We start from the raw sequence: 14640 nt of genomic DNA, 5'->3' as shown, positions 1-14640 counted from the left end.
TGAGCGTTTGATGTTTATTTCCACTGTGTATGGCCCCCAGAACTACCCAGGGAGAATGGCTCTGCTCCTGGGAGGTATAAGATGAGAGGTTAAGGAGATCCTTCTCCATTCTCAGAAGAATGGCATGATGTGATACACTGCAGAGGCTGCTTTCTTGGTCACTGTCCCCTGCAGATGAAGAAGATACCCCTGTCTATGGCAGAACTAGTGGCTATCGGCCTTTGCCTTGTGGTGCTTCTGCCCACAACTACCCTCTAAGTTCCTGAAAAAGGATAACACAACTCTGCTTTGCTTACAGGAAAAGCAACGACTGTGAGGGATGACATGGGTGCAAGATACTCTGCTGGTCCTTAGGAACAGAGCTCCACTGCTGTCATTAGTGCGGCACAGGGGAAGCAGGAGATGAAGTAGAACTGCTGCTCACCAATGTGGAAGAGATCATTAAAGGTGTTAAGGTTGGGTTGCAGTGACCATGCCCTAGTCAAATTTGTGATCTTGAGGAATGTGGGCCTAGCAAAGAGTGGGGTCAGAACTCTGAACTTCGAAAGAGCAAACTTCAAGCTGTTCAAGGGATTGTTGGCCAAGACCTGGAATGCTGTCCTTAAAGACAAAGATGCTGAGGAGAGCTGGCTACTCTTCAAGGATGCCTTTCTGAGAGCACAAGAGCTCTCCATTTCTCTGAATAAGAAAGCAGGCAGAAGAAGTAGGAAACCAGAATGGCTTGGCAAGGACCTGCTGGGCACGCTGAGGGCAAAGAAAGGTGCGTACAAGCTCTGGAAACAAGGGTGTGTCACCTGGGAAGAACATAGGGATGCCATCCAGACTTGCAGAAGTGGGATCAGGAAAGCAAGGTGCAGGCAGAACTGAACTTGGCAAGGGATGTGAAGAACAATATGAAGACATTCTACAGATACATTGGCCAGAAGAGACAGGCCAAAATGAATGTACCTCCTTTGGTAAATGTAAAAGGAGAATTAGCTTCAACGATTGAAGAGAAGGTTGAGGTACTGAATGAGTTCTTTGCCTCGGTCTTCAACGGAAGCCAGGATTCTAATGTTTCTCATGTCCCTGAGCCATGCAGCCCTAAACCTCTAGCTGGGGACTGGGGCAGTAAATCCCCCCTCACTGTAAGGGCAGAGCAAGTCCGAGACTGCCTCATGCAACTGAATGTGTACAAGTCTATAGGACCAGATGGCTGCATCCCAGGGTTCTGAAGGAGCGGGCTGAGGTGGTTGCTGAGACACTTTCCATCATATTTGAAAAGTGGTGGCTGTCAGGTGAGGTCCAAGATGACTGGAGGAAGGGTCACGTCACTCCCATTTACAAGAAAGGGAGCAAGGAGAACCCGGGGAACTACAGGCCAGTGAGTCTCACCTCTGTGCCTGGGAAGACCATGGAACAGATCCTCCTGGATGCTTGATGGATGCTTGATCACATGAGGAATGAGTGTGTGATCTGAGACAGCCAGCACGGCTTCATCAGGGGAAGGTCATGCTTGACCAACCTGTTGGCCTTCTATGATGGAGTGATGGCATTGGTGGACAAAGGAAAGGCAACCGATGTCATTTAGCAGGACTTGAGCAAGGCCTTTGACATGGTCCCTCACCACCTCCTTATCTCCAAATTGGAGAGATATATATGAGATATGGATTTGATGGGTGGACCACTTGATGGATAAGAAACTGCTTGAAAAACAGCAAACTGAGGGTGGTGATCAATGGTTGTAAGTCCAGGTGGAGGCCAGTAAAGAGCTGCGTTCCCCAGGGCTCTGTCTTGGGACCAGTGCTCTTCAATATCTTTGTCAATGACATTGACAATGGAATCCAGTGCACCCTCAGCAAGTTTGCTGATTACACAAAGCTGAGTGGTGCAGTTGGCACAGTGGAAGGAATGGATGCCATCCAGAAAGGTGGGCCTGAGTGAACATAATGAGGTTCAACGCAATAAAGTGCAAGGTTTTGCACTTGGGCCAGAGGAATCCCAGGCATCCATACAGACTGGAAGGAGAGGTCCTTGAGGGCAGCCCTGCAGAGAAGGACCTAGGGGTCCTGATGAATGAAAACTTCACATGAGCCAGCAGCGTGGTCTTGCAGCTTGGAAAGCAAATGGTATCCGGAGCTCCACCAGAAGAGGGGTGGCCAGCAGGGACAGGGAGGTGATTGTCCCTCTCTACTCCGCTCTTCTGCAGCCCCATCTGCAGCACTGTGTCCAGCTGTGGGGCCCCCAATACAAGAAAGACAGAGAGCTGTTGGAGAGGGTCCAGAGGAGCCACAAAGATGATCAGGGTACTGGAGCAGCTCTACTACAAAGACAGGCTGAGGGAGCTGGACTTGTTCAGCCTGGAGAAAAGAAGGCTGCGGGGTGACCTCATTGCAGGCTTTCAGTTCTTATGGGGAACCTATAAACAGAAGGGGAGTCAACTCTTTGAGAGGGTAGATAACAGCAGGACAAGGGAAACTTGTGGGAAAAGGGAAAGATTTAGGTTTGGATGTCAGGGGGAACTTTACTATGAGAGTGGTGAGGTGCTGGAACAGCTGCCCAGAGAGGCTGTGGATGCCCCGTCCCTGGAGGTTTTCAAGGCCAGACTGGACGGGGCCCTGGGCAACCTGTTCTGGTATTGAATGTGCAGGTTGGTAGTGCTGCATGTGACAGGGGGGTTGGAGATTCATGATCCTTGAGGTCCCTTCCAACCCTGGCCATTCTGTGATTCTGTGAAATGTGTGAAGATCTCTGTGGTGTCCAACACAGCTTATGTTGACAGCTGTAACATCCTAACAACCTCAAATATAAAATGTCTGACTCACATTGGCTTCAGTTGTTATGAGACAGGTAACGGAACTATCAACAATCCTTGGAACTACACAATTAACTCTTTAACCCTCAGTGCACTACATGATGTTATGATATGTAATGCCGATAACAGAAATCATGAAATCACAACAGCCCCACTGCACTGAACCAGATTGACTTCACTTGCCTCCTCCAGACTGATCACCACTTGAGCTGAGGCATCAGCCTCACCAACGCAATTCTGCAACTATGAATCTTTGAGCCTTAAATCACAGCGCTTAAAGAATTCTTCATTAGAGAATGGGCACGTCATAAATCTGGAAATGAACAGGTAGCACTGCAGCAAATCAAAAACCAGCCCACATAATGAGAAGGGACAGCTTGCATTGAAGATTACCTAGTCAGAAAATTAGTGCCTCTGTCAACTGTGCCTCTGGACCTGCAGCAATGAAGGACCAATATAAAAGGCAGCCCAGTTCCCAGCTCTCCCCTCCACTTCTCTTGCCTGCCTCTTGCTGGGAACCAGGTAAGTGTGAAACCCTCTCTTCTCCTCTTGCCTCTTGCCTAATAGAAATACTATCACATAGTGGCTCTCCATGCCATGGGAGACCACAGAGGTCATAATGTCTGCTCAGGGAGTGCTTGTGACACTGCTGACATGGCGGTAGATTTGTGCACTCAAAGAGAGTCTGTCTGGGTCAGACAACTAATCGTGGGGTCCTGGCATGCTGAGGGATGTGACCTCCTTTCTCAGCCTTATCCTCCAGCCGTAGCAGTTCCCTTGTCTCCTTTGGGAGAGGCTGCCCTGGCCGTCCCTCACATATCCTTGTGCTCTAATTCCTTCCATCCCTCTCTCCCAGGTGCACCTCCAGTCCCAAGACATGTCCTGCTACACCCAGTGCGTGCCATGCCGGCCCTGCGGCCCGACCCCTCTGGCCAGCAGCTGCAATGAGCCCTGTGTCAGGCAGTGCCAGAGCTCTAATGTTGTCATTGAGCCCTCTCCCGTGGTGGTGACCCTGCCTGGACCCATCCTCAGCTCCTTCCCGCAGAACACCGTTGTGGGCTCCTCCACCTCCGCTGCTGTTGGCAGCATCCTCAGCTCTGAGGGCGTGCCCATCACCTCGGGGGGCTTTGACTTGTCCGGCTTGGGCAGCCGCTCCTGTGGCAGAAGGTGCCCGCCCTGCTGAAGCTGCTGGTCCCGGAGAAATTTGTCCATGAACCACGAACACGATGCTGGATCAAGAAGGAATCTTCAAGCCCCTGCTTGACCCTACTCCGATGCTCTAGGAAATGTTGAGAGCAAGAGGCAATGCCATGCTTTCTGAAAACATGGCTCATGTCTCTTTGTGGTGTCCCCTACTCAACCCTTTATTTCCATTTTCTTTTTTTTCCCTCTCTTCATCTCCTATGGGCTATGAGGCTCCTCAGTACCATTCTGTTCCCTTCCAAAAAGGCAGGAACAAGCCTTGCATGAGCTCGGATTTGGGTCTGTGCGAATCCTGCACTGTGGAGCCTTTGCTCAGTGTGACTTCATTTTCCTCTATAAACATTTGTCATTCTATGTTTTTTTGTTTTTGGGTTTCAGTATTCCACATCAAAACATGATGTAGTGTACAGGGTATTAAAGCGTCAATGCCCCAATTCCAGGTACCTATCCCTGTACATTACAGAAGTCACGGGATCTGGCCCTTCCGGGTGTGGGGGGGCGCTCTCTTGCTGCCTTGCAGTGGGTGCTGGAGGGTGCTTTCCTAGCCATTCCAAGCTGTTCAGGTTTGACTCGGTCCCGGGAACTCTCTCTCTCATCTTGTCTGATTTATTAATCTCAATTTCAATTATATTATATATATTCTGTTATCTTGTATTCCGATATTATAGTAAAATAAGTTTTCCTCCATAGATTGTTGCTGCTGTTCTTTTCCTCCCTTCCTTCCTTCCCATTTTTTGTGGGACTGGGGTGGGGGGGGGGAGGGTAGAGGCCTGTTGCCCCTGTCACGGACATAGATTGATCTGGTCAACTCCGTGACAACATTCATTAAAGTTTTCTGCATCTCATTTGAGCTTTTGACTTTTCTTTCATCCTTGTATGGTCTTCAGTACTGCCCACATAGAATAGCTTTCTTCTTGGTGCTTATTATATGAGTGCATATGGAGACCCTTCTCTATTCCCAGAAGAACAGGAGGCTGTGAAGCCATTCAGCGCCTCTTCTCCTGGGCTCTGTTCTTTTCAGCTGAAGGAGAGAAATGCCTGCCTAAGACCAAACAAATGGTTGTTGGCCTTTGGCTTGCAGTGTATCTGAACACAACTGCCCTCTCAGGTAGAGGGCAGAGAGAGAACACAGCCTCTGCAGTCCTCACAGAAAAAGCTGTGACTCTGTGGAAGGCGACTGGAAACAAGCAACCCTACAGGTTCTTGGGAACAGTGCTCCTCCTGCTCTCATATGTACTGCATTGGAGAAGGACAAGAGAGTAGGAGATGGAATAGAACTGTGTAGATGTCACTCTGATGTCAAACACAGCTTATGTTAACAGTTTTGCCGTCCAGCCCACCTCAAACGCAACTCTGTCTACCCAAAATTGCGGCAGTGGCTCCCATGGATGCCGTGCTCGTTTCTGTCGAGAACTCAGGGCGGCGCACCGCGGTCAGGATGGAGTTTGGCGGCCATGCAGGCAGCGCCCCCTGCGGGCCCGGACGGCACTGTGCCCCCGCCCCGCCCCAAGCGGTTCGTGCCCGGCCGCAGCCCCGGCTTTGCTTCCCGTGCGCCCACGGCGCAGTAATACAGCGCCGCGTCCCCGAGCCGGGGCCGGGCGAGACGCAGGACGCTGGAGCGGCGGTCTGCCGACACCCACAGCTGCCCCTCCTGGTCCGGCACCTCCTTGGAGCCTTTGACAGCGCTGACAAGGAATGCGGGGCCTTGGCCCGGGAGCTGACGGTACCAATGCATGTAATCTCCGGTCTGTATGCTGGGGTGTGAGCAGGTAATGTTGACTGCAGCCCCCTCTCTGGTCTCTGCCGACGGCTCCTGCTGCACCTGGGCCCTGCTCACAGCCACTGCCGAGAAGGAAAGAAACAGCAAACTCAGAAAACCCATTTTCTTCCACAGAAATTTCATGCAGGAGGAGAGAGGTGCACGAGCTGGGAAAGAAGCCACACGGACAGACATGAGCCCGGCCCCGTCCCCCCGCAGCCCCGCAGTCCGGCTCCGCCGGCGGCAGCCCCGCGCACCCAGGAGCACCGCGGCCAGCCCCGCCAGCCCCGCGGCCCGGCACTGCCGCATCCCGCCGCTCCGCTGCCCCCGCCAGCCCCGGTTCTGCTCCGCCCGCGCCGCCTCCTCCCCGCCGCCCTCCTCCCCGCCGCCGCCGCCAGCTCCGCCCCGGGCTGCTCCGAACCGCCTCGCTGTCTTTCCGGTGTGTCTTAATGGCATCTAAAGAAATTTGCTCCAAAATGCATCGTTGTGGAAGGTGTTATTGGAGCACAGTTGGTCAGTAGTTCCCTGAGTTCCCTTTCTCAGTCCTGCTAAATGTTTTTGATGCATGTAGTTCGTTCCTAGCTACGACCACCATTCCTCAACTGTCATGGTCCTCGAGAGGTGACAGAAAGCTGCATCAGAACGACATCACTCAATCAAACACCCTTGGGTGCATCCCAGGTCATTCAAGGGCACAAGTATGTCCAACTGGATTAAGTTCTCTGGTAGGTTTTCTTCCTGTGTAGGGAGTGCTTCTTCACTGCCATGAATTCTGTGAAAGAAGCTCAGGGTCCTTGTAGGTCTGTCTGAAAGAATTATCATGAGAATGGGTGACAAAAGAAGCAATCATTATATTACACATTCACTTCTCACTATTTCTGCCATCTCCTGGTCCAATGGAAATATAATCACCTTAGTTTTGTTTTTGCTGCCACAGTAGGGTTAAGGAAGCTGTCTGGAAACAGAATTCCGTGGAAGAGTTGTAAGGGATGGTACAGTGATAGGCAGACAAATCTTCGAGTCCTTCTACAGCGTTAGAGTTGCCATTCCTTGCCAAGGAAATCAAACAGCTGAGACTTCAGACAATCCACTGCCAAAGGAAGGATCTGAGTGTGCTGGCTGACACCAGACTCAAGAAAAACCAACATTGTGCCCTGTCAGGAAGGAGATCCAACTGAATTTTGGAATGCATTACACACTCCTTAGACTGCTGGTCAAAAATGGATGATACTCCCAGTACAGTTAGCCTTGGTGTGTCTTCACCTGGAATCTATTTGGCTGTTCTGGGCTCCACAAAGTAAGAAGGGTGTCCAAGGTGCTTTAAAGTGTCCAAAGGAAGCAGAGCTGATAGTGGGTCTGGAATGCATTGCCTGTGAGGAGAGCCTGAGGACACGTGGGTTGTCCAGTTTGGAGAACACAGAGCTTAGGGATGACATCACTGCTCTCTACAACTTCCCAAGGAGTGAAAGCAGAGAGGGAGGTGCCAATCTCTTCTCCCTAGTATCTCATGACAGGACATGTGGGAGAATGGCACAAAACTGCACCAGGAGGTGTTCAGGCACGATAGTAGTGATACTGTAAATTGTTTAGTCATGAATCATCCCAAGACTCAAACTGGAGTGTTAGAAAGCAGGCAGTCTTTATTTTCAATGCTGGATGCGTGGGGGATGAGCTCCACCTATCATGCATATGTTGCACAAAAGATCCTCACCTTATATTCATTACGTATGTTACACATGCAAATGGTTTCATGTACAGTATGGAGATATTCCATACTTGCCCACAAAATCATTAGCACAGGGTACCGCCTTGTCCCAAAAAGTTCAGTCTTTCTGTGGTGGTGGTCCCACAGCCCTCTGGTGAAGTTGATGCTTTTCCTCCCTGCGTTCACTGTTTGAACCCCATATTCATCAATGCTCGGTTAGCTCATGGCCTCACTCACACAATACCTGCTCACAAAAAATGAGCTGATTCAAAGCAGAGCTTCCCTTGCCTCCTCGATACGACAGTTCAGTATATCACTATAATCTGGTGGGTACAAGAGCACAGATTCTTCCTGTTAACTAAACAAACTCCAGGGTATCCAGCAAGGAGCATTGGCAAGCAGAACAATATTGCCACAACTTGTATCACTAGGAAAAATATAGACATATGTGAAGGTGGTCAAACACTGGAACAAAATTTCAAGAGATCTGGATGATGCCCCATGCCTGTCAGTGTGGAGAGACATTTTGATAATGCTTTCATTAACATGCTTTTCCTTGTGGCTAGCACTAATGAGGTCAGACAGTTGAACCTGAGTGATATTTGAAGGTGCCTTCCAGTTCCTCTCCTCTCCATTAGCTCTGTTAGCAGGAAGACAGAGATTAACAGAATCTACTGTTATCCTGAAGTGCCCCTGATGTGACCAGAACACATGCTGTTATGTGGGACACACAAGTCAGACACATACTCAACTCCTCATGCACACACGTGGAATCATGCAAACCTCTATACCCACAGGCACTTGCATAAATCCAGCACACAGGCTCTAGTTGTTTCACACTGATGCCCTACTAATCATGCTGATATCCTTTCCCTTTGCCATATTCTTCCCAGCACGTGAGCTGAGTGTTCTGCCCACACTGATGTGTGCTGCCTGGAAATGCTTGGGTTTTTCTTCCTACCACTCAACAGATGCCTTCCATGAGCAATGGGAGTGACATAAATCAGGATGTGACAATTAGCAGCACAGGAAATCAACACACAGCCCATAACATTAGCTGGGATGTTTAGCATTCAAGAGATTCTTGTCACAAAATAATCACTGCTGCAAGGGATGCCTCTGGAAATGGGGCAGCTTGGGTCCACTATAAAAGCCAGCCCAGCTCCTTGCCACCTCATCCACTTCTCCTGCCTCCTTCTTCTTGGGAATCAGGTGAGTGTGAAGCCTCTTCTTGTTCTCTTTCTTCTCCAAACAGAGTTCTGATCTCAGCAGAACTCTCAGCTGCTATTGGCTCTGTTCCATGCCTGTTTCTGCTTGTCATGAGAGAGGGAAGTGAGGAAAATTATTGTCATGGGAGGGGGTTGGATCTGCAAATAGGTGGCATGTGGGCTACTGTCAAGGCAGTATTTGGATAGGTCTCAGTGATTTTCATTGGGCTCCATCAGGACAAGACGAAGAATTGCTTAGACATCCATGTTTTCAGTTCCCAGCACTGCATGTGCATTGATTCCCTCATAGTGTGATGCTCGGCTGGTCCTCACGCATCCCCATGTTCTGCTTCCAAACAGGTGCACCTCCATCCCTGAGACATGTCCTGCTGTGACCAGTGTGTGCCATGCCGGCCCTGCGGCCCGACCCCTCTGGCCAGCAGCTGCAATGAGCCCTGTGTCAGGCAGTGCCAGAACTCCACCATCGTCATCCAGCCCTCTCCCGTGGTGGTGACCCTGCCCGGACCCATCCTCAGCTCCTTCCCGCAGAACACCGCCGTGGGCTCCTCCACCTCTGCTGCTGTTGGCAGCATCCTCAGCTCTGAGGGCGTGCCCATCACCTCGGGGGGCTTTGACCTCTCCTGCATTTCCAACCGCAGCTGTGGCAGAAGATGCCCCCCCTGCTAAAGGTGCTGGACGATGTTCTAGACAAGGACCTCCAGGAATGCTGAACATGGCATTGGACAGAAAAAGAAAAGTGCTGTTTTTGCCCTGCAAGACAGACATGTAGTGGCCAGTATGACATCTCTGTTAACATGGAGAGAGTCTACTGATATTCTTTGTTGCTCACTCTTTCTATGTAATAACATTTTTGCCTTTTCCCTTTAGAGATCTCAGTTAGTACCCCCCAGAATGAGCCCTGAGTGATCTACTCACCTCCATAAAACTCTGGATTGTGACGGCGAGCTCTGTGGCTATGCTGCCATGGGAAAGGGGAACAGATTCTGCTCCTGCTGCTCATTGCACACAGGGCCTCTGCTTGGGGTGACATCATTTCTCCCCTCAGACTCATTAAATACCTTCTGCATCCCTTATAGTTTCCTCCTATTGTCGCTTTTTTTCCCCATCTGTGTAGAGATGACCAAAGGAGAATGCGATGCCTTTGGTGAGAATAAAGTAGGGAGATTCCATCTCTCAGGTTATTGGAGGTCAGTGCACACTGCTGACATTCATTTCTCATGCACACTCTCTTGAAGGAGAGGAAGACATTCCTAGCTCTTCCTCTACCACCAGTGACCATCCGTCCCTACCTTGATGTGTTTCTCCTTACACAGGTCTCCTTGAACATTAGGCATGTCATGTGAATGGAAATCCTGATAAATTAAATCTTCAGGAGAGGTTCTCTGTGCACTGGGAAGGCCCAGAGAAGCCAGAAGTCCCACACACTCTGGGCAAATCTATTCCTCTGTTTTTGGGATGAGCAGTGCTGGGGAAGAAGACTCAGACAAAAGTGTTCTCAAAAGCCTTCAAGAGCTGGGAAGGCATAGTTTCCTTGGGGTTGGCCTTCTGTCTCTATTCCACTTTCACATGCCTTCCACTTGCCCATCACTGAGGGCACAGCTTCTCTGAGTGGTCCTTGCAGCCTTTCTGCAGAGTTCCTGGCCCTGCCATAATTTTGCCAAGTTGCCTATGATTGAGGGCTTCCACAGGGCATTTTTACTACCAGCTACAGAAGGCCACATATTGGAGTCCCTCTGAACTCAACACTCCGATGGGTGCAGGAAAGCCCAGGACAGTGACTCATGCCCAGACACTCATGGCTTCTCAGTAGTGTCATGTCCTCCCCAGGCATGGGACTGTTCTCCTCAGGCTCATGAACTGAAAGGCCTTCAACGTGCCGCAACCCTACACTTCTCCACTGAAGACTCCATGCGAGAGCAGGTATCTCCAACTCCACTGGGACATGGCAGTGAGAGTGTGACATATTTCTGCAACTCAGTGGGATCATTGTACCTCCTCCAGTCACGCAGGGCATGCACAGCCCAAACACGGGACTCACACTGGGGTGTTTTCCCCAAGGCACCAAGATCCTTTCATATTCCCTGCACACCAGGGATGAAATAGCCCCTGTGCTCCATGCAGTGTCACTGCTCCCCACACACACATGCAACTTCACACATCATCACACCCTGCAGATCTGTTTTATGAGTGCTTTCCTTTCACACACATCCTGTGTGATGCCAGCAGCACAGCAATGCAAGGAGAATCATTTCTCCATGTTATCAGGATGGCAGCACCTGTTCTCAGGCCAGTGTTTTTGTCAGGATATGCTGGATCAGATGGGATCACAAGACAAAGAGCATCAGAACCAAACCCAACAAAGCCCAGTGTAACCATAAAGAACAGCTCTGGCCTGGTCCCTGTCCAGGTGTCCGCTATGCAATAGCACAGCCCTCTCCTCGCTGTATAGCAGTTTGGATCTGGCCTTGGCTTCTGATAGAAGGGGATCCATGCTGAGATGAGAGGGACAGGTGAAGAATGCCTTCTGGTGAGTGAAAGTAGAGGGAATAGAGAGAACTCTGGAGGTGATGCAGATGTAGGAAACTATCATGAAAAGCACAGTGTAAGGACGATGATGACAACAGGAACCATAAAGCCCAGAATAAAGCCTGACGGGATCCCCGCAGGCCAGCCCCAGAAGAGGCCCCTCATCCCAGTAGAAACTGACAGTGATATTCCTGGTACCCAGCCTGTAGCCAGGCAACAAGGACCATGTTGAGACCCACAGGTACTGATCGCTCCCTGCTGTGACAAAGGTGAGGCCAGGGTCAGGAGAGACATGGAGCAGATAATGACAAACAGGAGCATGTGTCAGCTGGGATGCTCTGTTTAGCCCAGGAGAATGCACTGAATCAGAAAAGTCCTGTTCTCCTTTGCCATGGCCCTGTGCTTTCAGAAGGAGGTGATGTCAGAGTGAGGTTTTCCAGCTCCATAAGACCAGCAGCAGACTTCACACAGGATGGCTTTTCCTGGCTTACGTGGTGCTCTCATGGCCTCTGCTGATCATTGCTGCTATCAGTCTCTCTCCACCTGCTCTCTCTTGCACTTGTTCCACAGACACAGATATACAAAAATTTGTCCATCCTCCTCCAGGCATTCATTCTGCCATTCTTCATGACCCTTCCTGAAGTGAGCTACAAATTACACTCTCTGAAGAACAGATTTTTTCTTGCTCCTGACTTTATCTCTCTGTCTCATGCCTGGAATAGAAATCCTGAGGCCTCTCTCTCCTAGCACTCAGGAGAAGCTTCTTTGAGGGAATGGGTGCAACAGAGTCCAGAAGATGAAAAGGCAGCGTAAGTGGAAACAGCCACACAGCCCGTATCCTTAGCTGGGATGTTTTCCATTCATTGCATGTGCTATGGAGAATGGTCACTCCTGTGAATGCTCACCCCAGGCCAAGGGCAGTGCAGAGCCAACAAATGAACAAAAAAGTGTCCTGTCTGGATGAAGCCAAGAAACCCTCTTACCTCTCTGAGACATGCCCTGCTATGACCAGGGCCTGCCATACCCACCCTATGGTATGACCTCACCAGCCAAACGCTGCAAGTAACCCATGTAAGGCATGGTAAAAATCATACCATCATCATTAAACCCCTTCCCATGATTGCAGCCCTGCTTAGCCTCATCCACAGCTCACACCTACAGAACACAATTGTAGGATCCTCCATCTCTGCAGCAACTAATCGCATCCTCAGCTGTGATGCAGTCTCCATCACGTATGGCTGTTTTGATCTCTCCTGCATTTCCAGGCACTACTGTAGCAGGAAGTGTCCCCCATGCTTAATGCAAAGTTACCCATTTACTATGCTTTTCTCTCTTTCCTTGTATTCCCTTCTTCTGAGTGTATAACTTCCACATAGCCAACCTGTGTGATACAGATCAGATGGATGGATGCATTTTAGTATCTTCACCAGAGCGGATGTGCACAGAATATTGGCACTCCGGTGCTGCCCATACAATATCTCCGTTTGGAAGAAAACTCATTTTTCTATTCAGAGCCACCGTTACCTGCATCCCAGCCTCAGCCTCCACAAGACCTTTTTCATGGTGTTCTCAAGTTGCTAGGAATGAAAGGGCAGGCCTGGACTATACATGGTAATGTAAGGACTCACAGAGTCTTTCATCATTTGAAAAGCATTCGTGTGGAAGAATAACTATAAGAAAACCATGCATCATCTCCTCTGCTCCGTCTATATCTGAGATTTCCACATCGAGCTTAGGGAAGGAAGTTCTTACTGAAGCAGTGTAACAGCATAATTGAGAATCTCCAGAAAGGGATGCTTTGAGAAGGCCCAACCTGCAGGACTTTGGGCAAATGACAGAGAAGAGAGAAGCAATTTGCATGGGACTGCAAAGCTCAGGTGAGTTTCAGACGACCTGCTTAAAGCCCTCAGTGCACAGCAGAGCACACAAATCACAATGCAGCATATGTCATCTGCGCAGCCCTTGCAAAAACTGAGTTCTCCAGGGTGTACAAAGAGGCCACGGTCTCCTTGGTCGCTTTTCATTCCTCTCAAGCCACAGCCATCGGTCCCTTCCGGAAGAGGACGCTGGGCTGCAGATCTCTGTGTGCACAGGGAAGCAGCACCGCCAGGAGAGCTGAGGGCCCCCCTTCCCCAGAGCTCCGCCTCCAGCACACACACTTCCTCCTTCCCTGGGGTTGTTGCACGGCCAAGGAAGCTCCCTGCACCAGGGTGTCCTGCACTGCACAGAGGTACAAGGCGCTGTCAGACAGCTCGACTTCTGCCAGCCGCAGCAGGCTGTATTTCCCGGTGGTGTTCAGCCACGTGGTGAAACGGCCGTTCTGCTTGGAGCCTGCTGCTGCCTGATATGTGACCAGCTGGGGAGCTTGGCCTTTCTTCTGCTGGTACCAAAGAAAAGCATCAAAGCTGGAGGCCTGGTATGTGCAGGTGGTCTGGAAGGTGTTTCTCTCCTGCACTGTGACCTGTCCTTCTTGCTGGCTGACAATGGTCTGCCCCATGGCACCTGGAAGAAGAAAGCAAAGGTGAGCAGCTCTGCAGGGAAGGTTCCAGGCTGCCAACATGGAGAGGATACAAAGCAGCTGGAGAGAAGGCTTCCTGTCCTTTGTCCAGCAGAAAGGTGTTGATTCCTGTGCATAGGAAGATGGTTTTGGAAGGACCTCTGTGCTTGTGGGCAGAGGAGATCCTATGCTGCACCCATGCTGAGAGGAACATGGAACAACTGTCATGGCTGTGCAGGTTGAGCGACCCATGGAGCTTTTGGGAAAAGATGCATTGTGTTTCTTCAGTCCTGTCAACATAAAGGGCTCCTAAGTCCCTTGGTATAAACAAAGCTGAGTTGAATGGTGACAAGTGTGATCTCTGGCTGTGCTGATAACCAGGAGAACACAGAAGACCACAGCCCATATGCATCAGTCAGTATCCCCTTAATGCTGTTTTTATGAGATGTTTAATGTCACTGCTGTGACTTTGACAGGACCTGCTTCTTTCTCTTGGAAAGGCTGAAATGTGGGACTGCAGGGATGGCTGTGATCTCTGGAGGTGGCAGCTGTTGGGCCAGAAGAGAAAGGCAGTGAGAGAGAGAGAGAAGGGAAAAGAAAAGCAGGAGAGGATTCTGAGTTCTCTCTCCTCCATCTTCCCTTGTCATTTCCAACAGCAGCAGTATCTTGAGAGAAGTGGTGCAAAGCCACAACAGTCAGTCAGTTTTTGCCCAAGGTTTATTGTTACCCAGGAGCTGTTTGCCAGAAAGCCCAGTGAGGCTGGTGAGCGCTTCGTGGGGAGAAGATGGATGCCTTGACTAAAAGGCAGCACTTACCCAGCAGTTGTCCCAGGAAGGCAGTGAGGACGAGAGAGCTGCAGTGCATGCTGAGACCGAGCCTCCTGTTTGTGAGTGAGCAAGAGGCAGAAAACCACCTCCCAGCCCCAAG

At 50.3% G+C, this 14640-nt stretch overlaps 2 protein-coding genes across 2 annotated transcripts in view; one reads left to right on the top strand and one right to left on the bottom strand.

Annotated features, from left to right (window-relative positions):
• Window positions 1-14640, bottom strand: part of LOC306955858 (T cell receptor alpha chain MC.7.G5-like) — a gene marked incomplete at both ends in the record, with an annotated part of 212385 nt that overhangs the window by 141022 nt on the left and 56723 nt on the right. The window lies entirely within an intron of this gene.
• Window positions 3238-3977, top strand: LOC306955697 (feather beta keratin-like; the record flags this gene model as incomplete). The annotated part of the gene is made up of 2 exons (XM_079547051.1): window positions 3238-3316; window positions 3670-3977. 2 exons carry the CDS (start codon window positions 3238-3240, stop codon window positions 3975-3977), a joined length of 387 nt encoding a protein of 128 aa, XP_079403177.1.

Source organism: Tetrao urogallus (assembly GCF_951394365.1).
Source record: "Tetrao urogallus genome assembly, chromosome: 26".
Classification (NCBI taxonomy): domain Eukaryota; kingdom Metazoa; phylum Chordata; class Aves; order Galliformes; family Phasianidae; genus Tetrao; species Tetrao urogallus.
The sequence above is the reverse complement of the archived record's forward strand: the minus strand, read 5'-3'. Positions and strand labels throughout refer to the sequence as shown.